The sequence below is a fragment of the Phyllostomus hastatus genome, unplaced genomic scaffold (assembly GCF_019186645.2).
Source record: "Phyllostomus hastatus isolate PE091 unplaced genomic scaffold, TTU_PhHast_1.1 phas_contig_17, whole genome shotgun sequence".
Lineage (NCBI taxonomy): Eukaryota > Metazoa > Chordata > Mammalia > Chiroptera > Phyllostomidae > Phyllostomus > Phyllostomus hastatus.
The window spans coordinates 46928749-46956479 of NW_025333664.1; the positions used below are offsets into that span (position 1 = coordinate 46928749).

At 43.4% G+C, this 27731-nt stretch overlaps 1 protein-coding gene across 5 annotated transcripts in view; it reads right to left on the reverse strand.

Moving 5' to 3' along the window:
* NINL (ninein like) overlaps positions 1-27731 on the reverse strand; it is a 261481-nt gene that overhangs the window by 70298 nt on the left and 163452 nt on the right. For all 5 annotated transcript variants that reach the window (XM_045832845.1, XM_045832842.1, XM_045832841.1 and 2 more), the window contains exons 8-14: positions 19142-19312; positions 15495-15631; positions 14069-14209; positions 10855-11029; positions 9596-9706; positions 8894-8974; positions 1721-1850 (exon numbers count right to left, since the gene is read on the reverse strand). In XM_045832845.1, the coding sequence (XP_045688801.1) occupies positions 1721-1850; positions 8894-8974; positions 9596-9706; positions 10855-11029; positions 14069-14209; positions 15495-15631; positions 19142-19312 (946 nt within the window). The remainder of the gene's footprint in view (positions 1-1720; positions 1851-8893; positions 8975-9595; positions 9707-10854; positions 11030-14068; positions 14210-15494; positions 15632-19141; positions 19313-27731) is intronic.

Sequence of the window (27731 nt, forward strand, 5' to 3'; positions counted from 1 at the left end):
TGTGACTTTCCCATACAGCAGGAGAAGACCCCTCCTCCTCTGAGCGGGCCAATGGAACCTCTATAGTCAGATGGAGGGGTAAAGGGGAAGAAAAAAGCACTAGCTGAAAGACTGCTTTAGTTTTATCAGTGACACACAAGTGTGGGGCTGCTTCTGGTGCCACAGTTTGAGACTCTTGGACAAGGACAATCCTGAGCATAAGACCCCAGCTTGCCATGCCCTGGGCTACAGGTCAGTGGCTCCTGACACGAGTCACACACTATGTGTAGCTCAGGCTCCTTCAGGGACAACAGAGGTAGCAAGTGCTTCCTTCCCTGTGGCGAGGCTGCCCACCTGGCTGCACATCATAACTCATCTGGGAATCTGGTACCATCTGGCATGCTGGCCACACCCTAAAACCTCGCACCTGAGGGGGTCAGGGTTGTGAGTCTCAGGAGCCATCAGATTCCACTAAAGAAGCTGTAGGTGAGGGGGTTTCATAAAGGGCCAAGAAAGCTGGGCCCCCAAGCACAGAAAACCCATGCAGTTCCCATGGAGGTTCCCACATTGGCTCTTTTGAGCACACACTTTTTTCTATTTTATTAAGTTAGCTTTTCCCGAGCAATATGGGAAACTCTGCGTGTTCTTAGGGCTACAGATAGGACCAAGGTGTTTTCTGAGGCGCTGCACGATTGCTGTGTGATCGATGTAAGCAGCAGTCACTATGGTCTCCATGGCCCCTGTTAGTGGCAGCAGCAGGCATAAAGCCAGGTGCATTACATGAATCTGCGTGGTGCCTACCCTTCACAATTGCCAGGCAAGAGTAGCAACCAGCCAAAATCACTGTTTTCTAATAGCTCCGGCATCTGAAACCTTCCCCCCACCCCACAATGGTCTGTAAAAGAGGCCATGAACACTTAAACACAGGGCCTCAGGGCCTCTTAGAGCCTAGAGCTCTTTCCAAATTTATGGGCTGAGTTAAGAAACATGAAGCTGTGGTCCTTCTTAAGCTATACCTTCAGCATGCATCTTTGCCTTAAGCGGGTGGGGGCACTTCCTGGCACCACAAAACCACCTCGGAGCTCTAAGGTGATGCTATCTATCCACATAACTCAGGTAGTGACATCAAGTCTAGTCTACCCCTGTACATGTGAGGCCTCTGTGAATTCCAGGGAGTCCCTGACCTACTTACACAATTTATGGCACTTTTACACAAAAGTGACTTCCCTTTGTAAGAGCTGTCACAGACCTGAGACGAACCCCCTGCTCACCAACTCCTCCCTTATTTCCCTTCTCTAGATGATCATCGCTGTGTGTCCAGCCCATGCTGAACACTCATCTGGATCCCCTGGGTACTTCTCCCAACATTGGAGGGTCACTTAGATGTACCTACCCTATGGTCATGGTAAGGTCATCCTAACCCTTTCACCATTTCTACCCAAATGGTAAAACCCTCACTCTCCTCAACCTCTTTTCAGTCTCTGGGTATCGTGTCAACCTCTCACCTTGGGTTATAGCCCTTCTCCCACATGTGGCAGCCCGAGGCACTTGTGACCACATATAGGCTGAGCTAGGCCCTGATGTGCTATGAAACTGGCCCACCCGTCACTGCTCACCCTGGATCCAAAGGCAGCCTGTGCAGCACAGGTAGGTAGAAGCCCATTGACACCAGCCCCCAACGCCCCCAGTGAAAGCACATCACAGTCATCTTACAGAACTGAGAACTGAGCTGAGCTCCTACCTGTTTGGCCATGTCTAGGAAGCAGCCATCCATTTGGCGATGCATAGGGCTGGCCATGCCAACTCAGGGGCAACCGTGCCTGCAGACCCTCTATGGCAGCCTGCAGCTCATCATTGCGGTCCTGCAGGTCCTGTGGGGCAGAGCCAGACACCTCTTCCAGCTGCTGTGGCCACTCAGTCCAAGAAGCCACTAGCATGGAGACTGGGCTACCCGGGGATCAGCTAAGCCCAGTGTCTAGGGCATCCAGCTGGGTCAAGGTAAGCCACAGATAATGGGGGCTGAAGACCCACCCACAGACATCTGTAAGAGGTTGGTGTGTGTCTCAGTCCATTTGGGATGCCATAACAAAAATACCACAGACTAGGGGCATATAAACAACAGAAATTTAGCTCTCAAGGTTTTGGAGGCTAAAAGTCTATAACCAAAGTGCCAGCAGTTCCAGTATCTAGTGAGGACTTCTCAGTTCATAGATAGCCATCTTTTCCCATGTGATGAAAGAGATGGGAGAGCTCTCTTGAGTCCCTTTTATAGAGCACTAATCTCTCACTTGGCTTACCCTCATGACCTCCCAAAGGCCCCATATCACAAGATCTAACACAATCACAAAGAGGGAATAGTCTTCCACATATGAATTTGGGGAAACACAAACACTCAATATGTAGCAGTGTGGAAATGCAGAAAAAAAATCTGCATTTGGGGTTTCTGACTTCATTACAGTGCCCACCCAAGACAACAGGAAAAATATTAAACTGCAAATAATCTCTAATGAGGATCTAGTTAACATTTTGTACTGTCTTTTACCAAAGGCAGCCTTGTCAAGAGAACTGAGGTTGACAATTGAAAGAAAAAACAAAAAGCTAAAATGATAGTTAAATAGAATGGGAATTCGTCAACAATGGAAGGCATGTTTTCTTGCTAATGAATATCCTAGTTACAAAGTAAAGGAAACGCTAAACAGAGACTTTGGAGACACTAGGTGATGCACATCAGGGAAGGTTCAAGGTTATTCCTACCTCTGGAGATTGACTATAAAAAATGACCTCAGCCAAGAGGTAGAGACCTCCCCCACACAACCCAGCACATCAAGCACCCAGATCTTGGTCTGTAAAACCATTCCCTTAGGTAAGGAACCAAGACTTCTTGGAGAAATGGCTGATTCCAAGGAGACTGCAGGTAAAGTACAAGATTAGTTTGCAGCATTTTATGATGCTAGTAAGTATGGAACTAATCCATAAAACAAAAGATGATGGTGACATATCTCAAGGACATGGCTGCTAACACTCCCACCAGCCAAATCTTATGCAATTTGAGCACCAAAATAATTAGACATAGTAATGAATTACAAACTACTGGTGGAAAAATGGGAATTTGTGAGTCCATGGCAACAGATAAATGGATAGGAAGATAGGTAGGTAGGTAGATAGAAAGATCAGACTCTCTGACTTACAGTAAAATGCCAAGGGCTAACTAACAGATGTGGAGAGTGGGTGCTAGTGTTGGAAAATCATCATTTTGTAACCATGATGGTAAAAACTTCAGTGGGCAAAAATTATCAATGGATACTAAATCCAAGGAAAATTTAGATGAATAGCAGAATATTTACATGGTCTTAAAGTATCTCTCCAGTGACTGCTTACTACTTACTACCAGTAATTATATAGTGGGAAAATCAGGTAATGCCTTGATGAGGTGACCAAAACTAACATCACCTATGCTGTCCAGTTGAGACTGTACCATTTTAATTTAATCAAAGGAAATATCAGAAAGATACAAAATGAGAAAGTTTATATTAAAATGAATGAGGGGGCTGTATTCCTCAAAAAGCAAGTCCATGTGATAGTTTATTCAATAAATGGTGTTTGGAAAATTAGAGAGATATGTGCAGAAAAAATGCAACTAGACCAGTTTCTTACACCACACACAAGAATAAATTAAAAATGGATTAAAGGCTTAAATGTTAGATTCAAAATGATAAAAATCCTAGAAGCAAACATAGGCAATAAAATCTCAGACATTGCTCAGAGCAATATTTTTTTCTGATATACATCCTCAGGCAAGGGAAACAAAAGAAAAAATAAACAAATAGGACTACATCAAACTAAAAAGCTTTTGCACAGCAAAGGAAACCATTAACAAAATGAAAAGACAACCCACTGAATGGGAGAACATATTTGCCAATAGATCTGTAAAGGGTTAATATCCAAAATTTAAAAAGAACTTATAAAACTCAACACACAAAAAAACAAATAATACAATTAAAAAATGGGCAAAGAATGTGAATAGACACTTCTCCAAAGAGGACATATAGATGGTCAATAGACATATGAAAGGATGCTCAATGTCACTAATCATAAGAGAAATGCAAATTAAAACCACTATGAAATATCACCTCATACCTGTCAGAGTGGCTATCATCAATAAATCAACAAACAACAAGTGCTGGCAAGGATGTGGAGAAAGAGGAACCCTTTTGCATTGTTGGTGGGAATGCAGGTTGGTGAGGCCACTGTGGAAAGCAGTATGGAGTTATCTCAAAAAATTAAAAATGGAACTGCCTTATGACCCAGCAACACCTCTTCTGTTAATTTATCTGAAGAAATCTGAAACGCTAATTCAAAAGAATATAAGCACCCCTATGTTCACTGCAGCATTATTTAAAATAGCCAAGATTTGAAAGCAGCCCAAATATCCATCAGTAGATGAGTAGATAAAACAGCTATGGTATATTTATATGGTAAAATACTACTTAACCATAAAAAAGATAATTTTACCCTTTGTGATAACATTGGTGGACCTAGGGAACATTATACTAAGTGAAATAAGCCAGTCAGAGAAAGACAAATAGTATATGATTTCATTCATATGTGGAACAAACAACTAACAGACTCATAACAGCTAACTAGACAGACTCATAGATAGAGAGCAGGTTGACAGCTCTGGGGGGTTGGAAAGTGCAGGGATGGAACAAAAAAGAAAAAGGATTCATGGACATAAACAGCAGTGTGGTGATTATGGGGGGGAGGGGAGTGGGTAGAGGTGGAAGAGAGTATAAAGGGGATAAATGGTAAAGAAAAAATACAATGAAAAATAAAGTAAAATATCCATGTGAAAGACAAAAGAAAGTCTGGGGAATGTCCAGTGGAATGACTGTGTGCCCCCAAATTCATATGTTAAATCCTAATGTCCTATATGATGGTATTTGAAGATGGGACCTTTGGAAGGTGATTAGGTCATGAAGAGGGAGTCCTCATGAAGGGCATTACTATTCTTACAAAAGAGACCCCAGAGAGCTCCTTCACCTCTTCTGCCATGTGAGGACATTGAGAAGACCACCAACCACCTACAACCAGAAAGAGAGCTCTCATTAGACACTAAATATATTGGCAATTTGATCTTGGACTTCCCAGCCCTCAGAACTGTGTGAGCTTAATTTTTGTTATTTATAAGCCCCCCATTCTATGGTATTTTTGTTGTAGCAGCCTGAATGGATTAAGAACATTTCAGATTAAAAGGTGTTAAACAGACATGACAACTAAAAGAAATATCTAATCCAAAGTGGACCCTGTATTAGAGGGGAAATGCTACAAAGGATATTGTTAGGTTAACTAACAAAACTGAAATGTAATGTATCAATGGAAATCATGAAGTTAGTAAGTGTGGCACAGTAACTAGGAATATTCTCATTCATCAGGGTGAAGCTGACTCTCCAGGAAGAAAAGCCCAGATTTGTAGCTTTTGCACATTTCTGTGGTGTAAGAAACTCCCACCATAGCCAATTTCAAGCTATCAAAGGTTAACATGAAGCTAGCAAAATTCCTGAACAGTTAACAATCAACTCTGATGCATCTGCAACCACTGTGAGGTTGTATAAGCCAGTTTTTTAGGAAATGCACGTGAACCTCTTGAGAGGTGGAGGGCCATGATGCATGTCACTTACCCTCAGACACTCAGAAAATAACTATGTAGATACATTCACATCCAGATGCACACACAGTGAGCAAGTGTGCACTAAGAGCAAACAGGGTAAAATGTAAACAACAGGTGAATCTGGGTAAAGGGTATCCAAGTGTTCCCTGCACTACTTTTACTTTTGTAACTATGTACTGAATATTATGTTGAAATAAAAACTTTTTTAATGTTCTAAATGTAAGTTTGAAAAAACAAAAATATCCAAAAAATAGAGGGAAAATTTCTAAATAAATAGGTTAGTACAAACATGTAAAATATTCCTGCTAACATTTCAAAAAGTAAAACTTCAAGTACCAAAAAGTAAAATAAGTAGCAGTTATTTAAGTAACAGAGTCACATTAAAGAAAGATGGAGTTTATACTTTGAAAAATACAATAGCAATGATTTTTGACTGATGTGCTGCAAGAATTTTTAAAACATGAAATATCTGACTATTTAGTCAGGGGCACTGACTCCTTTTCCCTTAGACTGTCAAATTAAAAAAATAACAATAACTGACAGAACAATAGTCATCTGGTGTGAATCAATTAGAATTACACCTATTTTTTGTCAGATAGGCAAAAAATATATTTTTCCATGAGCAGCAGAATTTCAGTAATTAGTTTCTGTATGCCACAAGATGAAAAAGGCTGAAAATCACTGCAGTAAAGAAACATATAAATTAATGGTTAGTTATAGGTTCTAAGTGTTTGCAACAAGTTAAAGAAAGGGAGAAAACACAGCAGAAAGTTGTGTGGCACATCCCTCCTGCATGACAGCCCCACCACCCTGACTACCCCCTGCCCCACAGCCATCTGGTTCAGGAGGAGAGTGCCACAGCTGACCGCACATAGGACTTTCATAAGGACACACAGGATTCAGAATTTGGAGTGGAGAAGAGAACACAGGGCAGGGAAAAGCATATCATGTCATACTCCAGAACAGCTTGGGCTCATCAGTTTTATCTTCTGGTGTTGCCAAAGCAATATGCAATAGGAAAAAAAGTCAGTTCTTACTTTAATTTGGAGGGAAACCATTAAGAAGTGACTTGATAATAGACCCTTAATGTCTAACAATAATGCTATTTTCTATTGAGTTCCTCAATCATTTTACGAGTATAATGGGGTCAGCACCACTGACATTGTTTACCATCTCTATCTTGCTGTACACTATTGTATCTCCAGTTAAATGGATCAACAATGGTAGGTTTGGCCCAGAAAATCTAAATACTGAACAACAGAATACACAATGAAGCCTTACATACTGCCTAGAAATACAGAGGGGCCTTCAGAATTGGTGCTGGTCTAATGACTTTGGCCAGTCCATGTGGGGCAAAACACAGGTGCTAAGCAGGCAAGTCCTGTTCCAGCTTCTAGCAGAACATAAGGCTTGGAGGACCCTGTCAGCGGAATGCAGGCCCAGATAAGAGGCTCTACCTGCTATTCTCGGAGAAGGATGCTTCTGGCATGATAGGATAGTAAAAAGCTAGGACAATTCCTGGGCAAGTGGAATAGGGAAACTGAGATAAGAAAATTAAACAATTTGAACAACTTACAGCCAGCTAGTGAATTGCAAGACCTTATCTTTCCTAACCAAGGACACTTGAGAAGAAATGGTTCATACCTCTTCTCCATAACCAGGGAATACATAGCTTAAGTCACCCTGGTCTGGAAAATAGAGAACAGAGACCCAATTAATGACACTTGTGCCAACTAAACCTAAGAACACATGAAATTAGGGAAACAAATAACAACCGCCCCATTAAAGCCAGACAGATGCAAGATAAAAATAAAATAAAGCAGACCAGCCCTGGTTGGTATAGTTCAGTGGACTGAGTGCCAGCCTGTGAACAAGAGGGTCATTGATTCAATTCCCAGTTAGGGCACACACCTGGATTGCCGACCAGGCCCCTGGTGAGGGGCACACGAGAGGCAACCACACATTGATGTTTCTCTCCCTTTCTTTCTCCTTCTCTTACCCTCTCTTTTAAAGATAAATAAAATCTTAAAAGAAAAAGCAGGTGAAAGAATAATCCCAAGCTCCCCTATACACTCATTTTGATGCTTTAGAATATTAAAAACACACCTAGAAAGCTAATGAATATTCTGCTAAAACCCTCCCCTAATATTCTCACCTGCAAAAGAGATAAAAAGCCTCAAGAAAAAGACTGGGCGTGGGCTCGCTCTAGAGCAGGGGTGTCAAACTCATTTTCACCAGAGGTTATATCAGTTTTGTGGCTGCCTTCAAAGGGCCAAAATAATTTTAAGGGCTGTATAAATGTAACTACTCCTTAACTGTTAAGGAGTTGAAATTACATTCGGCCCTTTGAAGGCAACCGTGAAGCTGATGTGGCCCCCGGTGAAAATGAGTTTGACACCCCTGCTCTAGAGCATGAACAATATCCCTTCTTAGGCATAAACCTTTGTTTCCTCCTAAACTCTAAGGGTTCCCATGAGTCTGGCAACCAGGGGAGCAATGAGCAGCAGCAGCTCATCCTGGGCTTCCTCCCTGATCCTGTCTCCAAAGCCCCCTTTTTCTCTGACTTTCCAAGTAAGCTAAATGCAGTGCAGTGTTGGCTCACTTCTTTCCTATAATGTTTTGAGGGAGCCAAAGCAGAGTACCACCTAACCTCTCTACTGTTTCTTCTACTCTAGGTCTTTCCTTTAATTCACTGTCCCCAGCTTTAATAAATGTACTCTCAAAACCACCTAGACTCGAGTTGTGAAATCTTTTCTCTACAAAGGCAAGAACCCACACACTACAGGCTGGCCTTAGGCGGATTTGATTCCAGTCCCTGTCTGGTGGCAATGCCACCCCATATTGGATCACCCTTCATGTGGAGGCCAGGAGTAGCCTGCCAAGAATGCCAAGCCATTTCCTGGGCAAGACTGGGAGGGATGAAGCCTGCATACCACCACCCCAGTCTGAGCCAGATAGACCCTGATGACTTGCAGAGCCAGCCTGTTTCATGGTTTCCAGCATCCCATTCTTCTCAGGAGTGGCCTGGAGATGGACCACAGCCTTCTGAAAGAGGAGATCTCTAAAGGGAGGGCCAGGCTCTTAGAAAAAAACCACCCCTCCTATAGGATGGGCTGGCAGGGACCGTATGGGACAGGAGTGTGTGAGGGCCCTGTGCACCAAAGACAAAAGTGAGGGCCTGGCCTGGTACAAGACAAAGAAAACCCTAAGGCTCAGGAAGGTAAAGGGGTTGGATGGGGCACATACCCTGCACTTGAGCTCGTACTCCTTCAGGATCTCCTTGAACTGCTCCTCCTGGACCAAGAGTTCTGTGCTCTGTGGCTCCAGCTGGAGGTCATATCAGCAAAAGAAAATTACAGACAGGTCCTCAGGCCAGGTAGAATGCATGCTGTTACCCCTTCATACTCTTTATACAAGGTTCAGCATCTCCAAGTACAGCCCTCCAGTCCTTTCCTCCTCCTCCCCTCCTCTCCCTTTGTTTAAAAGGTCTCAGGGCAGTAGTATGCTCCTGCCTTGGCCCCCCTGGGCCAACCCCTGCCTGGATGCTTCCCCAGTACAGCAACTTCTCTCTCCAACTCCTCCCCAGGTGATGGGCAGAGCCTACAGGTGGGGGTGGGGACTTAACAGTGAGCACCAACCTCTAACCTCTCCTCCATGCCTCTTATCACTGACAACCTGTCACTGGGGTTGATGGTGCCAGCTGGCCCTGGTCTTGTCATTAAAAGGCCAATATGCAAATTGTTACCAGGGCATACTGACACCCCTGCATTGGCCTGAAGGGCAGGAAAACAGGGGCAAAGTCACTTTGCTAATTTTTCTCTCCATTCTAGAAGTTTAACAGAAAAAAAACTAAATGCAGCCACCTAGGTATCTTTTTCAAGACCTGATACTTTTTACCCAGCATTACAGGCTCTTCTCTAAAGACTAAAACTTAGCAAAAGGACTTGCCTTTTCTTTCAACACAAATTCCAGATCATTCTGCAGTTTCAGGACAAGCTTCTCTGATTCCGAAAGTTTTTCCACAACTTCAATAATTTCCTTCTGTAATCGACTGTTTTCCTACAAGACACAGGTTAGAGGTTTGCCATGCTTTGAGAATGGAGAAGTGAGCTGTTGGTAGGTCTGTCTCCTCTTTAAGTGAAAGACTTATTCCAAGTAGCACTCATAATCAGGGAAGAAACCTCATGGAATCTGGTACTCACTGCCTTGACGCCATGCAGAGAAGGCTGTCCCAGGTGCTAATCCAGAGAATCTCAGGGACAGACCCCATGAAGCCCTCACCAATGCTCATTGCTTTTCTCATTGCCTCTGCTTCTCCCAATCCAAGTGCTCAGAAGGTAATGAGTATCATGAGAAAAGGCTAGTGGTAAGCCCTTCTGAGCCATTTTCTAAATGAGGGATTTGAAACTGCACCACTACAGCTCAGATATCCACAAGGATACCAGTGAGGTTTCCCACAGGGAAAAAAAGAAAGGTGAAGACACAGTGTTGCAGAGAGCCAGGCAGACAGGGCGGGCAGCCCTGTGCATGCTGCTGTCAGATGCTCCTGGGATACCTGGCTTTTCCTCCAGGAGACAGACTAAGAGAGGTAGGCAGGTGAGGAAAGAATCCACTTGCTCTGAGTTAGGAGAGGAAGAGGAAGGCAGGAGCACAGGAGGGCCCCAGGGACAACTCACTGTACTCAAATGCAGGATGGGTGTGGACTTGAGGGATACTCACCAAAGCCCAGAAACCACATCTGCCCCAGCCTGCATCCAGAGGCAGCAGGTGGACTTTAAGCTTGCTTACCCCACAGGTGCTCTTGCCTCCAGGGTTATAGCAAAACTGGCTGCTCACCCTCCCTAACCTTGGTCCACAGACTTAGAACACAAAGCAAGAGGCCTGTGGGTCTCCCACTGTCCTGCTGTCCCAATAACTCGATAGCAATGCCCATCCTAAAGAGGCAGGACCCTTTCTGCTCTGGTTGAGAAGTGTGGTATCTCTATGGCTGCAGCAAATATTCCTTCATTTGAAATCCTAGGGATTTCTCTATTACAGAAATGCAAACTTTTTAAGGCTAATAGGAAGAGTTGAATCCTTGACTAGGAAAATGTGGGGTGTGAGAAGAGGAACCTGCAGGTAACCTCATTTCTATATTTTCTTTTCTGGGTGGGGTGCTCTGGGGAGGCACCTCTCCCCTCTCCCTTTATTCTTGTCTCCTTACCTACCTTCAGGGCCAGAGTTAGCTTCTCCTGGAGGCTGGCCTCCTCAGCCTGCAAGCGCTCCAGGTCCTTCTCCAGCACAGCCCTCTGCCTGCAGGCCTGTTCCCAAAATAGCTCATGCTCCATCTCCACCTCAGACCGCAGGAGATTCAGCCTTTCTCTGTACTCCTGCTCCATGTGTCTGTAAGGCACACAACAGCATGTCACAATGGGCTTCCAAGGGTGCTGCTCAGGCCCACCTGGCTCTGCCTTTCCAGGGATACCTTTCCAGCCAACAAGACCTCTTCCTTCCCTGGAATACCCCTGTGTGGAACACTTGGCCACACTCTTAGATTCAATAGTTCTTGCTTGACAGATGGGGTCACTGTTCCTCAGCCAAACTGCATGTATTCTGAGGCCAAGGGCCCTCCTTTATATCCTAACTCTGGGACAGGAAGGTGGGTGCCCCTTCTCAGGGTTGAACACAATTATTTTAAAAAAAAAAAGGAGTTTTCTTCTTGAAAAACACTGAGGGCTGAGGAGCTATCAGTGCTGCATAAAGGTCACGTGAACACCAGGCTGCTTCAGAGTTAAAAAAGGCCCTGGTGGACCTTTGTCTCCCCTGGTTCCCAAAGAGGTAGCAACCTAAGGTCTCAGTGGCATCAATCAGGATGGTTAGAATCGGTCCTATGCACACTCAGGTGAGATCCCAGGGTTTCCAAATTTGTGAGAAGGCTGATGACAGCATATTGTTAAAAGGGCAATTCATAGACTACTGGAGGTATCAAGAAAAAGGGAAAAATGTGCTAGCAATTGCACTGTTGGCTTCTTTCGTAATTCTTTCAGTTCCTGACTTTTGTTTTTTTCTTTTTTTTTTAAGAGGGGAAGGGAGGGATTAATAGGGAGGGAGAGAAACATCGATGTGAGAGAGAAACATTGACAGAACCCACAACCTAGGCATGTGCCTTGATGGGGAATTGAACTGGCCACCTTTCTCTTTGCGGTATGATGTGCAACCAACTAAGCCATACTGGTCAGGGCTTAGCTTCTGATTTTTTTAGTAATAATCTCACTCTGTGGAAATACACAGTGACTTAACATCTTATTTTGTAAAGTCAGGAAACTAAGGAGACTATCTCAGATGAACAAAGTTAAACATCTGTAGCTACAAGAGTCAACAGTTTAAATTTTCTAGTTTTACCCACAGAAGCTTGCTCAGCAAGAAATGGTAAACAGGGAAGCTTATGGATGAACATGGCAAGGGTACCAGCTAAACAGAGACAGTCAATTGTTGACAAGAGCAGAAACAAAATCTAGTTATTTCTTAACTAAATGCTCCTTTGTGATGAATGCTCTACATGTTCCATACTGAGAGGGCTCAGCAGGGCCATGATCAGTGAATCTAGGTGGAAGTCAAGGTACCCATGGCCTATCTCCCCACAACGGGGCTTTGTAGCCTTGCAATACCACCTTATAGTGAGACCATGTTTATTTAGTTTCTCAGGTTTGATTGGAAATAGTTTTAAAAGTTTGGTGAAAGTATACTTAATTTGTATCTTTTCTAAAAATTCCCATCACCCTGTTATGAGTGCAGGACCTGGTGGAAGTGAGTTTGCATGTGTGTATGCTCACACCCACACCTGCATTCATACCCATGCATTTGTACTCATACACTTATACCTACACATATTCCCACACACCCATGCCCCTTGATGCCATCCCTCACATACTCTTCAACACTACACAGAGGTGGATGAGGATTCCAACTGGTGAACAGACCAGTAACTAAACCTGCTGCGTTTGTCCCACCCTAGCCAATCTCGGGAAGGAAAAGAGGACCCAGGCCTTTGGAATTGGGAAGTGTTCAGACTAGATTTGAGGCTGCTCCCCCAGAGACTGTGATACATGGAAAAGTGGCAATTCTAGGAGAGATAGTCAGGGCTCTCTCCATGAACCCTGGGTATGTGGAGAGGGAGCCATGGGGCTCTTGTGAGTGGACCTAGGATGATGGTTATGTGGCTCTGGACAACCCCATCCTGGGAAAGTGACAAGCTCTCTACCTCTCAGGGATCCTCTTGTTTAAAGGTCCATTTCAAATACCCTCAGGATAAAAGAGGTCTGGGCCTATCCTCCCTCAGAAATAGCATAAGATAAAGAGAGAGACACCTGGGGTTTAAACTTCAGGCCACACTAGTTGTTTGATTGTGGACAAGTTAACTATAACTGTTCCAAGACTCAATTTCTTTGATTTAAAAATGGAAATAAAATGATCTATTTGTGGTTACGGTGGTCAGTAAGTCAAGGAACACCTGGCACATGACAAGAACTTCATGACACAATAGTAGTTTTATAGGCCAGGAGTTCCTTCTTATAGGGCTGAAACCCATCTGCTCAACATCTAGAACCCTGGCTGTACAGTGGAGGTGCCAGGGTGTCTTTGGTGAAAAAGGAATAGGCTCTTTGTTTTAAACCCCATTGTCTAATGCACAGGTGGCAAACACAAGGCCCATGGGCTGAATCCAGCCCTCTACCTTGTTTTATCTGGCCTGGCACCTTGTTTCTACTCAGAGTCAGTGCCAAGCTCCTTGCCCCTAGTTAAGGAACAGTTACATTTATACAGTCCTAAAATTACATTCGGCCCTTTGAAGGCAACTGTAATGCTGATGTGGCCCCTGGTGAAAATGAATTTGACATCCCTGGTCTAATAGGATACAATCAACTGGCATCATGTGGCTATCAACACTCCTCCTATCTGCTGTGGCTGCCCTGCAGACCCTCAGAGCCCCAGGTAAGCCAGGTATACCCACAGGCTCCTTCAATTTCTCCCTGATACCTCTCTTCCTCATGAAAAATGAGGCTGCAGAGTGAGAGTTTCGTAGTCATGGCACATGGCAAAGGCAAGTCCTTCTCAGGATTATCCTTAAAAGCCACATATAAGGAAAAGTTGGGCAGGTGAAAGTCCCTTGAAATCCCTACATCCAACCCAGGATCATGTGGGGGTTTTATGTACATCATATCATGACATCAACAAACCTTGCCAAGAGGGCTGTTGTAAGAAAAGTGTTACCCTTCAAGTGTCACAGCCACATGTAACAGGGTTTATGCTGTGTTTATGACCACAGCCTTGGCCAGTGGCAGCCCTATATCTACTACCTGCCCTCAGCTGTGGCTGGGGAATGTGGCTTGGCCCTGGTACCAAGAAGCTGCAGCTCTAGGCTCAGACACCACTGGCAGGACCTACTTGATCTTCTTCTCTGTAAGTTGTTCCAGTGTAGAGTGGCAATCGTCCATCTCTTTCACAAGTTCCAGGTTTCTCTTCTCAGCTTTCTCTAGATCCTGCCTTGCCTTGTCTCGCTCCCTCACCATCTGCTCTACTTGACCCCTGCCACAGGGAAAAAAACAGGGTTAATGGTACACATGTTCAGGGGTCAGTGAGCTCTGTGTGTGCATAAAATGATAAAAAGAGCTGGCATTTGCTGGGTGCATGGGATGGCCCAGTGCTGTGCCATGCTCTAAGTTCACGCCACCACCAACCATCTCCTAAAGAGATTTGTACAATTACTATGCTCATTTTACAGGTGTACACACTTAGAGAGAGATTAAATGAATTGCCAAGGGAAGGTTCTAGAAGGTTTCTGAACCAAAGAAGTCAAGCCTAAAGGCTTAAAGTGTGCCACACCTCCAGATAGCCACAGAACAGATGAGAACTTATCTGTGTGCCCTCAAGTCTACAGCTGGGACTTTGTCCCTAGGAGTCCCCAGCACCTAATCTGGGGTTGGACATATGAGGGGAAAAGGCTGGCCATCCAATACCCTGTCTGTTCACAGCTCCAACACCTATAGCCTGGCATCTGAGTGAGTATAAAATGAGTCACCCAGAACAGAAGGCCATCTGTGTGTATGGGTCTCAATTTGTCCAGTCACAACCTCCCCTGCCTGCCAGGAGACTCTCGATTCAACCCTAGGACTCACTATTCTGGTGACAATTTCTCCCACTGAAGGAGCACAGAGCTTCCCCCTGGCCACCACCCTTGAGCATGAATATTCAGCTAAATCAAAACTGAACCTAATTAAAGTGGAATGTATTTTTGGCCTGTCCCTTAGCATTTGGTGACAATGTCTGAAGAATACTGCTTTTTCCTCTTTAGCCAGCCACCCAGACCTGAGCACACTTTGGCTGCTCTTAGAAGCACATTCTGCTAAGTGGGATAAGTGTCAAGCTCAAATCCTTCTCTTTGGAATCTTGCTAAAAGGGACTTTGATATAGATTTCTAAGATTCTTACCAAGTAAGAAAGAAGGCCAGTCACCCTTAAATTATCTGGCCACAAAAGCCCAAGCAGCAGCCACTGCTGCTTGACTTATGGCTCCTTGTATGACATTTATATACAAGTCCACGATAGGCACCCCATCAGGCCCCACTCAAACCACACATATAGACAAAACTTGAGGGACAGGGAGACCCCATCTTTCTTACTGTTCAGCTTTTTCACTGTCCCACTGAGAGCACCAGCTGAAGAAAAGCCAGTGGGAAATGTTCAACCCCCTTCACGGGACTGGCTACTTGGGGTAGATGAGGGCAGAATGCCAGTGTCCTTGGATACCTCCTACCAGGCCAGCTGGGCCAACTGATTCCCCATGCCCACCCCAACAACATTAGGGCTCTTACTGGCAGAATCTCAGCTCCTGGCGGTAGCAGGACAAAGCCACCTGCTGAGTGGCACCATGGATCATCATGAGCTCATTCTCAAGGGCCCAGGTCAGCTCCAAAAGATTCACCTTCTCATCCACACTGAAGTCAAGGCTCTGGAAATAGCAAGGCCCAACAGACAAAACAGGATGAGTGGCTTCTCCAAACATTTCCTAGCTCTCTTAGAGTCAGTCCAGGCTGTGATCCATGCTATACTATAGGCAGCACCTGCCACATTTCAGTCAGCAGTCTCTGCGCCTCTCATGCATGACTCTCCCCAACCCATGTAACTCTGGTGCCCAACCAGCCCCACCTCATCCCTGTGAATGTCCAGTTCTCCCTCCTTCACAGTCACTGCTTCAGGGGTAGGTATGACCCAGGTTGGACAGATCTCCCCTCCCTGGAAAAGTGACTTACACAAAAGGGGGCATGTCCCAAGTAGAGGACTTTATGGGGATTGACAGGAGGCTGAGGGAGAGAGTCCTTTTCCTTGTGAAATCAGTTGTTGTAAGGTCTTGGGAAGCTGAATGAGGAGACCTGAGGCTAACACCACCAAGAAGCAAGCAGAGGGATGGAAGGGATTCCTAACAACAATGTGGAGAGCCAAGGATCCTAAGACCTGACATCTTTTTCCTGTGAGTCCCACGTGGTTGGGCCCTTAAGAGCTTTCTCTCTGCTTATGCTATTGTAAGTTGGGTTTTTGCCATTTCACACTAGCAGAATCCTGTCTGGTATGTCTCTATAAAACATATGTATGGATAAGGTAATTCTGTTTGTGGAAAAATGATCTATCAGAGAGAGATAAGCCATGGCTAAGAGTTTCAGAGAGGGGAGCAGTCTTTCCCCCTTAGATTTTGAAAATAAAAGAACAATTTTCATTTTAGGTATAGTACCACAGGGGGAGGAAGAACCCCATATGGCCCTCTGCTTGACTGCCCAACAACTAGCACTTTGCCGCATTTGCATTTTAGTTTTGCATTGAGTGTTCTTGACTTCTGGCTACTTGCATGACATTTATACACAAGTCCATGGTAGGCACCCCATCAGGGCCTACAGAGAAAGAGTCACAGCATTCTCAGCTCACATGTAGGATGTTCCCTTTTTTTAAACTTACAAAATAGAAACTTGAACATCTACTGCTTCCTCGCTTCCCAAACTGCTTCTGAAGAGAAATTATATTAAGGGAGTAATTTGGGAGGCTCAAGGTACTATTATTACACAAGGGCAAACTTCCCAGCAATAATCTCACAAGACAAAGTGCCATGACATAACTGGTCACAGCAGCAGCTTCCCGATTAAGAAGGAATCATCAAAAACCCCATGGCACAGGTGGGAACTAGCTTTTATAATGGCCCCAGTGCTCCTCACCTCTTAGTATTTATGCTATGTATTCCCCTCCTACATTGAAAAGTGTAGAGCTGTGTAACCCGCAGCATGTGGAGGAAGTAATGGCATGTGATTTCAAAGGCTTGGGCATGGAATGCAGGCAGCCTCTTCCTTGTTCTCTTGTATCACACGCCAGGAAAGCCAGCTGCTATGTTGTGAGGATGCTCAAGCAGCCTTAGGGAGAGGCCCATGTGGTGAGGAACAGGCCATTTTCAGGCATGTGTGCTTGTTGTTGGTGGCAGGGCCAGCAGCCTAAGGTCTGACCACTGATTTCACAGGTAAGCAGTTATCCAGAGTCACGGGCAAAAGGGTCCTGACTTTGTGTATCAGGGCACTCAGGGCACTTGACAGACTCACTGGTGCTTCCACCCTGTCTATGTATCATCAGGAAGCTACTCCACCTGTCAAGTGAGATGGAAACAACTTCAGGGCTGTGTGAGGAGTAAACACAGTCATACATTTAACTAGTGCTTGCTTGGTGCCCAGTTCAATAAACATCTCTGCCTTTTAATATAATAGGATCAAATCCTGAATGTAACTGGTGAATTATAAATTGCTAAAGAAAGGAAAATATTCAGTCCTGCCTGGATAGCTCAGCTGGTTAGACTGTTGTCCTGATATACCAACGTTGCAGATTTGATCTCCAGTTAGGGCATATGTAAGAAGCTACCAATGAATGTAGCAATAAGTGGAACAACAAAGCGATGTCTCTCTCACTTTCAGTCCCTTTCTCTATCTCAAGTCAACAAATTTTAAAAAAGAGGGAAATATTCTCTGATAACAGGAAAGCAATAAAAAGTAAGCTCTGAAATGTCAGAGGCAAGGTTAAGACTCGCCACTGATCAGAATATGATGGCAGCCAGCCCACCTCCAAATGCCAGGGGTTCAGGAACAAGATTTCAGAGAGAATTTGAAAATTGTGAGCCCCTTAAATCCTTGCCCTTCCTGAGGGCCAATTCCTATGATCTGGCCTCAGCCTCTTGTTCTCAGAAGTTTCGAGGACCAACTGTCCAGGTCTGGCCTTGCCATTTGGGTTCTGCCTAAGGCTGCTGGGTTGCTAGGCTTGGCAAAAGCTGAGTTTAGCCCTAGGAGGGTCTGGCCCAAGGATCCAGGTAGACTGTCTTACAGGCTGTCTTTGGGATCCTTCATGTATTGTTCATTCATGTTAATAAGGACATTTTTGGAGGCAATGTGACAGAACCTATTAAGAGTTAAAATGTGTAACTTCAGGAATCTAGCCTACAGATATACCAGCATTATTAGCAGGAGGATATATCAATATTTTCAATGACCAGATTTATAATAGGAAAAACCTACATGTCCAACAATAAAGAAAATGTAAGACAACTTAGCATGATACACAGTATAATGCCAATTTTACAAAAAAAAATTAAAAACTGGAATGTCTAAATACATATTTCTTTTTTATGCCAAGGAAAAGCTTTGTAGAATGGATGCCCACTAAGCCATTAGTTGTTGCCACTCCTGGAGAATGGGAGCAAAGTGGGGGGTAGGCTTTACTATCTTATAGGTTTCTATAGAGTTGATATTTTTTTATAATGGGAAATGAAATTTGGAAATGAAAATAATCAGTCTAGCTCACCACACATTCCCCCAGCATTTTCCCAGGGTCTGACCCTGTAGCCCCAAGGGAGGTATGTCTGGCCCCTAGGAAGAGGTTTGGCCCTATCTGAGGACAGCTCCTGGACCAGTCCCTGAAAGAACATGGAAGAGCTAGGGAGGAGGCAGCCAGGCAGCGAGTCTCCCCATGCCTGATCTAGTGCAGGAGGGTGTGGGATGAGCAGGGGCTGTGAAAGAAGAAGAGCTCAATAAGCTGGGCTGGCAGCTCTGGGTAGAAATGCTCAGATTTCTGTGGCAGTGATGTCCACTGAGACATCTCCACCACAAGAACGATGTCTGCACCACCTTATTTCTGGGATTGACCTCCCTCATCTAGAAAAAGAAACCTATCTTCAAATGGATTCATTTCAGGCTGTTGTTTCCTCTGCTTTTTATTTATTATCTTTTAGATGAAAATTTCCTATATTTTAATAGCAAAAAATTCTTTTAAAGAAGGGATTCCAACTGGCCTTCCCTATGTGGGGTTCCTTATACCCTGTGTCTGCAGGGTGTTCTGCCCAGCCTCCTCTGTGGGCAGATGGCCCCCCAGGTACCCTGCCTGGCCTCATACAGCCTGGACACCTCCCATTGGGACAAGCTGTGAATGACTAGTTTCAAACCTGCAGAACCTCTCTGCCATTCCGAACCCCCTCCTGGGCCCACAGAGCAATGAGCTGCTCAGGAAAGGCAAAGCCGGTGCCGTTGTCAATGCTGCAGAAGAGGTGCGGGCCTGAGCACATGGACATGAGAGATGATGTTGTGCTGGTGTGGCAGCCACCCTCCTTCAGGACCTGTGCATGGGGAACAGGGAGACACCTGTGAGCATGAGGTTTTCCTGAAGCATGTCTGCTCATCTTTTAACATTTTTGTACCTGACCAGCCTGTGCTTGGCTCTTCGCTATTTCATTGAGGCCTCATAAAAACAGCTCACAGACAAGGAAACAAAAGTACAGCACCATTGCACAATTCCCAAGATCACACAGCATTGCTCCCCACTGTGTGTGAGAAGCCCTGGGTTCATATACCAGTTTGACCCTTTCTTGAGGATCCTGGGTACCTCCTCTCCTACCATCCACCCATGTTCTTTGCTCATGTCCTTGAGCAAAGAACATGTCCCAGAGCAAGAGACAATGGCCTGACTGGTAAGCATGCACTGCTTAGTGTGAGACCTGAAGAAGTTTAACATCTTTCCCTTGAATCAGTAATGGTGTACACCTGGCCAGGCAAAAGAAGGCAATTAGGAAATGCATTCTGCAGAAATAAACACAAAACAAAGTTAGAGAAGAGGTGGAACAGCCCAAACATTTCCTCAGGACTCAGAAACAGAATCTCAGGGAGTTTAAGAAAAGGCAGACAAATTTGGCCCAAAGCTGACCTATTAGGCTTAGGTGCTGTAAGAATTCACAAGGAAATATTATTTCCCTTGTTATTTTCTGCCCCAGCTGATGCCATTCAGAACAAGCATTTGCTGTTTAGGGCCACAGGAAGGAGCAGTAGCAGCCCCTTCCTGTAGGCCACTGGGGTCCTGCCACACCTGCAGGGACATCATCCTTGCCAGCCTTCTCTCATCCCTCATCACAGGCTCTAGTGGCTCCCTGCTCTTCTTGAACATTCCAAGCCTGTCCAGTTGCTTAAAACACTTTCCCCCAATGCTTCCATGGCTGGTCTCTTGCTTGGGGCTTTGTTCAGATGGTATTTCCTCCCTTGCCAGCCCATTACCTCCCCTAACAGCACCACTTTTTCAGCAGGGACTCACCAGTCTGTATATCATCTGCCTCTCCTGTGGATATAGCAGCAACCTGCCCTCATGTACTCTCAGCTGTGTCCCTACTGCTCCACAAACAGCTAAGGACTGGGTACTCACTAAGCTGTGCTGGACAGTTTACAGCCCTACAAGGCAAGCATTTTACCTTGTTTACAGAAGGGGAGAGAGAGCTCAAGAATACATGGCCACCATGGAGAAACTCAAGATACCCAAATGCAGCCAGACCACCCTAAGCTCCCTCCACCTGCTTCCTCTCTGAGAACTGTGAGCTTGGGAACAGGGGCTGCCACATGAGGCCTAGACAGAGCTGAGGCAAATCTCTGTGTCACACATCTGAGGGCCAAGCACTGCTATGTGATGCCAGAGTCCACATGCACATGATGTGACACCTTCCACCCTACAGCCATGTCAGCTTGGACAGTCTTCCTGGACAATCAAGTCTTGTTGCTTGGGCCACTGGCATCTGACCAATGGTGGGGGTCCTGCTTAGCCTGGCTCCTGCTCCCATGGCTCAAACCTCTCTCCAGCTGTGTTTCCATATCAGTACATGGGAAGAGGAGTGGCTCCACCTTAGAGGAGGCATCCACCCTCCACTAGCTCTGAGCATGACTAATGGGACTTTACCGCAGTCTCTGACCTGCAATATGTGGCCTGACAACTTCCCACTGCTCTCCTAGTTTTTACTTTTTATTAAATTTACTGGGATGATTAACAAAGTTATACAGGTTTCAGGTGCACATTTCTAGAACACATCACCTGTACACTGTACTGTGGGTTCAGTACCCCAAGTCAAATCTTGGTCCATCACCATTTATTTCTCCTATTTCTTCCTTCCTCTCCCCACTCCCCCCTCCCTGGCAATCACCACACTGTTGTCAACATCCATGAGATTTTTCTCTTTTTCTTTTTTGCTCAATTCCTCCCAAGACCACACCTGGCCTCGCCACCTCAACTGCTGTAACCCTATTCTCTATGTATGAGTCTCTCTATAGTTTGCTTCCACATATGAATGAAATATGGCACTTGTCTTTCTCTGACTGGCTTATTTTATTTAGTATAATGCTTTCCAGGACCATCCATTCATCCATGCTATCATAAATGATAAAATTTCCTTCTTTCTAATGGCTAAGTGGTATTCCATTAGCTAAATGTACCACAGCCTCCTAACCCACTAATCTACTGATGAAAATTTGGGCTACTTCCAAATTTTGGCTACTGTAAATAATGCTGCAGTGAATATAGGAGTACCTACATTCTTTTGAATTAGTGTTTTGTATTGTGTCACATAAATTCCAGGAATTGGAATTGCTGGGTCATAACACAGTTCCATTTTTTAATTTTTTGAGGTAACTGCTTTCCAGAGTGGCTGCGACCAATCTGAATTTCCACCAACAGTACACAAAGGTTTCCTTTTGTCCACAGCCTCACCAATACTTTCTGTTGATTTACTGAAGATAGGCCGTCTGACAGGTGTGATGATGTATCTCATTGTAATTTTAATTTACATTTCTCTGATGATTAGTTATGTTAGGCATATTTTCATATGTCTATTGGCCATTTGTATGTCCTCTATAGAGAAGTGTCTATTCAGGTCCTTTGACCGTTTTTTGTTTTTTTTTTTAATTTTAATCATTGTTCAAGTAGAGTTTTCTGCCTTTTACTCCCATTCCAGCCCATGCACCCATCCTTCCCCATTTCCATCCCATTACCACCCCTTCCACTAGTTTTTGTCCATGTGTCCTCTATATTTGTTCCTGTAAACCCTTCCCATCGTCCCTTGAAATTCCCCCTTCTCTCCCCTCTGGTCACTGTCAGCCTGTTCCCTATTTCAGTGTCTTTGACCATATTTTGCTTGCTTCTTTGTTTTATTGTTTAGGTTCCTGTTAAAGGTGAGATCATATGATATTTGTCTTTCACTGCCTGGCTTCTTACGCTTACCATAATGTTTTCCAGCTCCATCCATACTGTTGCAAAAGGTAGGAGCTCCTTCTTTCCTTGAGCTGCATAGAATTCCATTGTGTAAATGTACCATAGTTTTAGGATCCATTCATTTACTGATGGGCATCTAGGTTGCTTCCAGCACTTAGCTATTGTAAATTGTGCTGCTATGAACATTAGGGTGCAAAGGTTCTTTTGGATTGGTGTTTCAGGGTTCTTAGGATATAGTCCCAGCAGTAGAACTGCTGGGTCAAAAGGCAGATCCATTTTTAGTTTTCTGAGGAAGTTCCATACACTTTTCCATAGTGCTTGTACCAGTCTGCAGTCCCACCAACAGTGCACTAGGGTCCCCTTTTCTCCACAACCTCTCCAACACTTGCTGTTTGTTGCTTTGTTTATAATGGCCATTCTGACTGGTATAAAGTGGTCTCATTGTGGTTTTAATTTGCATCTTTAATAGCTAGCAATGCTGAGCATCTTTTCATGTGTCTCTGAATCCTCTGTATGTCCTCCTTGGATCCTCTGTATGTCCTCCTTGGAGAAGTGTCTGTTCAAGTCCTTTGCCCATTTTTTAAATTGGGTTGCTTGTCTTCTTATGGTGGAGTCGTGCAAGTTCTTTATATATTTTGGAGATAAAACCCTTGTCTGAGGAATCATTGGCAAATATGATTTCCCATACAGTAGGTTCTCCTTTAATCTTAATACTGTTTTGTTTAGCCATCCAGAAGCTTTTTATTGTGATGAGGTCCAATTTTTTTATTCTTTCCTTTATGTCCCTTGCTCTAGGGAACATGTCAATAAAAAACTTTCTGTGTGAAATACCTCAGATGTTCCTACGTATGTTCTCCTCTAGGACTTTAATGGTGTCACGGTTTATATTTAAGTCTTTCATTCACCTTGAATTTATTTTTGTATAAAGTGTAAGTTGGTGCTCGAGTTTCATTTTTTTGCACGTGCCTGTCCAGTTCTCCCAACACCATTTGTTGAAGAGGTTATTTTTACTCCATTTTATGATGGTGCCCCCTTTGTCAAATATTAATTGACCACAGAGACTTGGGTTTAATTCTGGGCTCTCTGTTCTGTTCCATTGGTCTGTGTACCTGTTTTTATGCCACTACCAGGCTGTTTTTATTACAGTGGTCTTGTAGTATACTTTAGTGTCAGGTATTGTGATCCATCCTACTTTACCCTTCTTTCTAAAAATTGCAGCAGCTATTTGGGGTCATTTTTGGTTCCACATAAATTTTTGAACTGTTTGTTCTACGTCAGTGAAATAAGCCATTCGTACTTTAATAGGTATTGCACTAAATGTGTAAATTGCTTTGGGTAGTATGGACATTTTGATGATGTTAATTCTTCCAATCCATGAACATGATATATGTTTCCATTTGTTTGTGTCTTCCTTGATTTCTTTCCTCAGTGTTATGTAGTTTTCTGAATACAGGTCTTTTACCTCTTCGGTTAGGTTTATTCCTAGGTTTTATTTTTCTTTTTGCTATTACAAATGGGATTTTTTTTTCTTCATTTCTGCTTCTGCTGTTTCATTGATGGTTTACAGAAATGCCTTTGATTTCTGGTTATTGACTTTGTAACCTGCTGTTTTGCCAATTTAATTTATTAGGTCAAGAAGTTTTTCTGCCAGTCTATAGGATTTTCTATGGACACTATCATGTCATCTGCAAAAAGTTACAGTTTTATTTCCTCCTTTCTGATTTGGATGCCTTTTATTTTTTTTCTTGTGTGATCACTGCGGCTAAAACTTCTAGTACTATATTCAATAGAGGTGGTGAAAGTGGACAGCCTTGTCTTCTTACTGATCTAAGTGAGAAAGTTTTTACTTTTCGTCCATTGAGTATAATGTTGGTTGTAGGTCTCTCCCACATGGCCTTTATTATGTTGAGGAATGCTCCCTCTATTCCCACTTTGCAGAGCGTTTTTATCATAAATGGGTGCTGTACCTTACCAAAAGCTTTTTCTGCATCTATTGATATGATCATGTGATTTTTTGTCTTTCCTTTTGTTTATGTGATGTATTACATTTACTGATTTGTCAATATTGTACCATCCTTGCGTCCCTGGAATGAATCCCACTTGGTCATGGTGTATGATCTTTTAAATGTATTGTTGGATGCAGTTTGCCAGTATTTTGTTGAGGATTTTAGTGTTAATGTTCATCAGCGATATTGGCCTGAAGTTTTCTTTCTTTGTTGTGTCTTTATCTGGTTTTGGAATTAGGATAATGTTGGCCTCATAAAAAGAGTTTGGGAGTCTTCCACCTTTTTGGATTTTTTGGAACAGTCTGCTATTACTGAAGGATAGGGGTTAGCTCTTCCTTAAGTACTTTGTACAATTCTCCTGTGAAACCATGTGATCCAGGGCTTTTGTGTGTCGGGAGTTTTTTTGATTACTGCTTCAATTTCTTTTGCTGTTATTGGTCTGTTCAGGCTTTCTGCTTCTTTTTCATGGAGTTGGAAGATTATATTTTTCGAGAAATTTGTCCATTTCATCTAGGTTTTCTAATTTCTTGGCATACAGTTCTTCGTAGTAACTTCTTACAATCCTTTGTATTTCTGTGGTGTCAGTTATAATCTCTCCTCTTTTATTTCTGATTGTGCTTATTTGGGTCTTCTCTCTTTTTGTCTTGATGAGTCTGCTTAAAGGCTTGTCAATTTTGTTTATCTTTTCAAAGAACCACTTCCTGGATTCCTTGATCCTTAGAATTGTGCTTTTAGTCTCTATGTCATTTAATTCTGCTCTCATCTTGGTTATTTCCTTCCTTCTACTTTCTCTAGGCTGTCTTTGTTGTTGTTCCTCGAGTTCTTGTAGACGTAGGTTTAGGTTGTTTGTTTGAAATGTTTCCGTCCTTTTCAGGTAGGCCTGTATTGCTATGAACTTCCCTCTCAGGGCAGCCTTCACTGTGTCCCATAAGTTTTGGGTTCTTGTGAGTTCATTTTCATTTGTTTCCAGAAACCTTTTGATTTATTCCCTAATTTCATTCTTGACCCATTCATTCTTTAATCACATGCTATTCAATCTCCTTGATTTTGAGTGTTTTGCGTTTTTTTCCTTGGGGTTGGATTCTAGTTTCAGTCCCTTGTGACCTGAGAAAATGCTTGGTATGATTTCAATTTTTTTTGAAATTGTTGAGGCTTGTTTTGTGTCCTATCATGTGGCCTATCTTTGAAATTGTTCAATGTGCATTTGAAAAGAATGTGTATTTTGCTTCTTTGGGATGGAGGGCTCTGTATATATCAGTTAAGTCCATTTCATGTAGGGCATTGTTCAATGCCTCAATATCTTTGTTGATACTTTGTTTGGAAGATCTGTCCATTTTTGACCGTGGGATGTTAAAATCCCCCACTATAATTGTGTTGTTGTGAATATCTTCCTTGAAGTCCTCTAAGATTTTCTTTATGTGTTAGGGTGCTCTTATGTTGGGTGCATATATATTTACAATATTTATGTCTTCTTGGTGGATTTTTCCCTTAAGTATTGTGAAGTGACCTTTTGGGTCTCTCTTTATGGGCCTTTTTTGGAAGTCTATTTTGTCTGATATGAGTACTGCTACCCTGGCTTATTTTCCTTGTCCGTTTGCTTGGAAAATTTGTTTCCAGTCCTTCACTTTCAGTCTGTGCAGGTCTTTTATCCTGTGGTGAGTCTCTTGTAGGCAGCATATGTGTGGGTCATATTTTCTTTCCATTCAGGTATTCTATGTCTTTTGACTGGAGCATTCAATCCACTTATGTTTAAGGTTATTAATGATAGGTATTTATTCATTGCCATTTATGTACCTGTCCCTCTCTCTCTCTCTCTCTCTCTCTCTCTCTCTCTCTCTCTCTCTCTCTTTCTCTCTCTCCCTGTTCCTTTCCTTAAAGCAGTCCATTTAGCATCTCTTGCAGAGCTGGTTTGGTGGAGGTGTATTCTTGTAGACTTCTTTTGTCTGGGAAGCTCCTTATTTGGCCTTCTATCTTGATTGAGAGCCTTGCTGGGTAAAGTAGCCTTGGTTGCAGACCTCTGGTTCTCATTACTTGCAATATTTCTTGCCATTCTCTTCTGGCTCGGAGTGTTCCCATTGAGAAGTCAGCTGCTAGCCTTATTGGGGCTTCTGTGTATGTTACTTCCTGTTTCTCCCTTGCTGCCTTTAAGATTCTCTCTTTGTCTTGAAATTTTGCCATTAATTATGATGTGTCTTGATGTGGGCCTCTTTGGGTCCCTCTTGATTGGGATTCTCTGTGTTTCCTGGATATGTGTGACTTTTTCTCTCATCAAATTAGGAAAGTATTCCATCATTACTTTTTAAAATAGGTTTTCTATCCCTTGCTCTTCTTCTCCTTCCTGTATCCCCATTATACAGATATTATTACATTTCACATTGTCTTGCATTTTTCTTAATCCCTCTTCATTCTTTCTGAGCCTCTTTTCCTTTTCTTGCTCTTTCTGGGTATTTTTTCCTACTTTGTCCTCCAATTCGCTGATCTGATCTTCTCCTTCATCGATCCTGCTTTTCATTCCTTCTAGTGTGTTTCTCAGTTCAGAAATTGTAGTCTTCATTTCCTCTTGGCCCTTGTTGATAGTTTGTATTTCTTTTCTCATGTTGGATATAGTTTGCCATGAGTTTGTTTTAGCTTCCCTGTAGTTTCTGGTAGCTCATTGTGAGCTCATTGAGCTTCCTGATAATCATTTCTTTGAACTCAATATCTGATAGTTGAGTTGTCTCTATTTCATTTAGCATTCTTTCTGAGGCTTCCTCCTTTGCCTTCATTTGGGGATTGTTACTTTGTCTTCTCATTGTTTGTGAGACTCTTCTTGTTAGTGTCTGTTTCTTAAATTGATCTGTTCTGGTTCCCTGGGTTTCTGGTGTGAACTTCTGTGATAGAATACCTGTGAGATTCAAAGGTGCAGTCTCCTTCAGGTATCCTTGTGTTCACAGCTTTCCCGTACTCTTTTTTTTGATCAGTTGGAGAAGTAAGGCAAAATGGTTTGAGACAGCAAGAGAGTATTCTATGATATTTACAGTAGCAGCCAGTAGAGAACAGATTGGAGATCCTTTGGCTACCTATAGTGTTAACCATGACCTTCCACCCCACTAGCCACGTTTTAGAAAGGATGAAAAGAAGATAAGACTCTTATTGGGGAGGCAGGATTGTTAGTTGGATCTAGAAAGCTGTGAGGCTGTGGGAGGTCAGATTCTGAGGTAGGGTGGGAATAAAGAATGGTAAATAGGAGTAGTGTGTAAAAGAATAGAGATAACCCCTACAATAATAGGGTTCAGGAAATTGAGAAGTGGGCTGAGACCTGGGAGGGGTGTTGTGCACGATTTACAATTATATGAAATAGGTCTTATGAACAGTAATATTAAAGCAACAATCATGTGGCAGAATCTATGAGATCTAGATAACAAGAATAAGGAGTATAGAACCTTGAGGATGTACTAATGGAACACAAATGAAGGACAGTAAGTTAGCAACACACTGTGACTGAGATAACAAGGGGAACTTATCAAACGA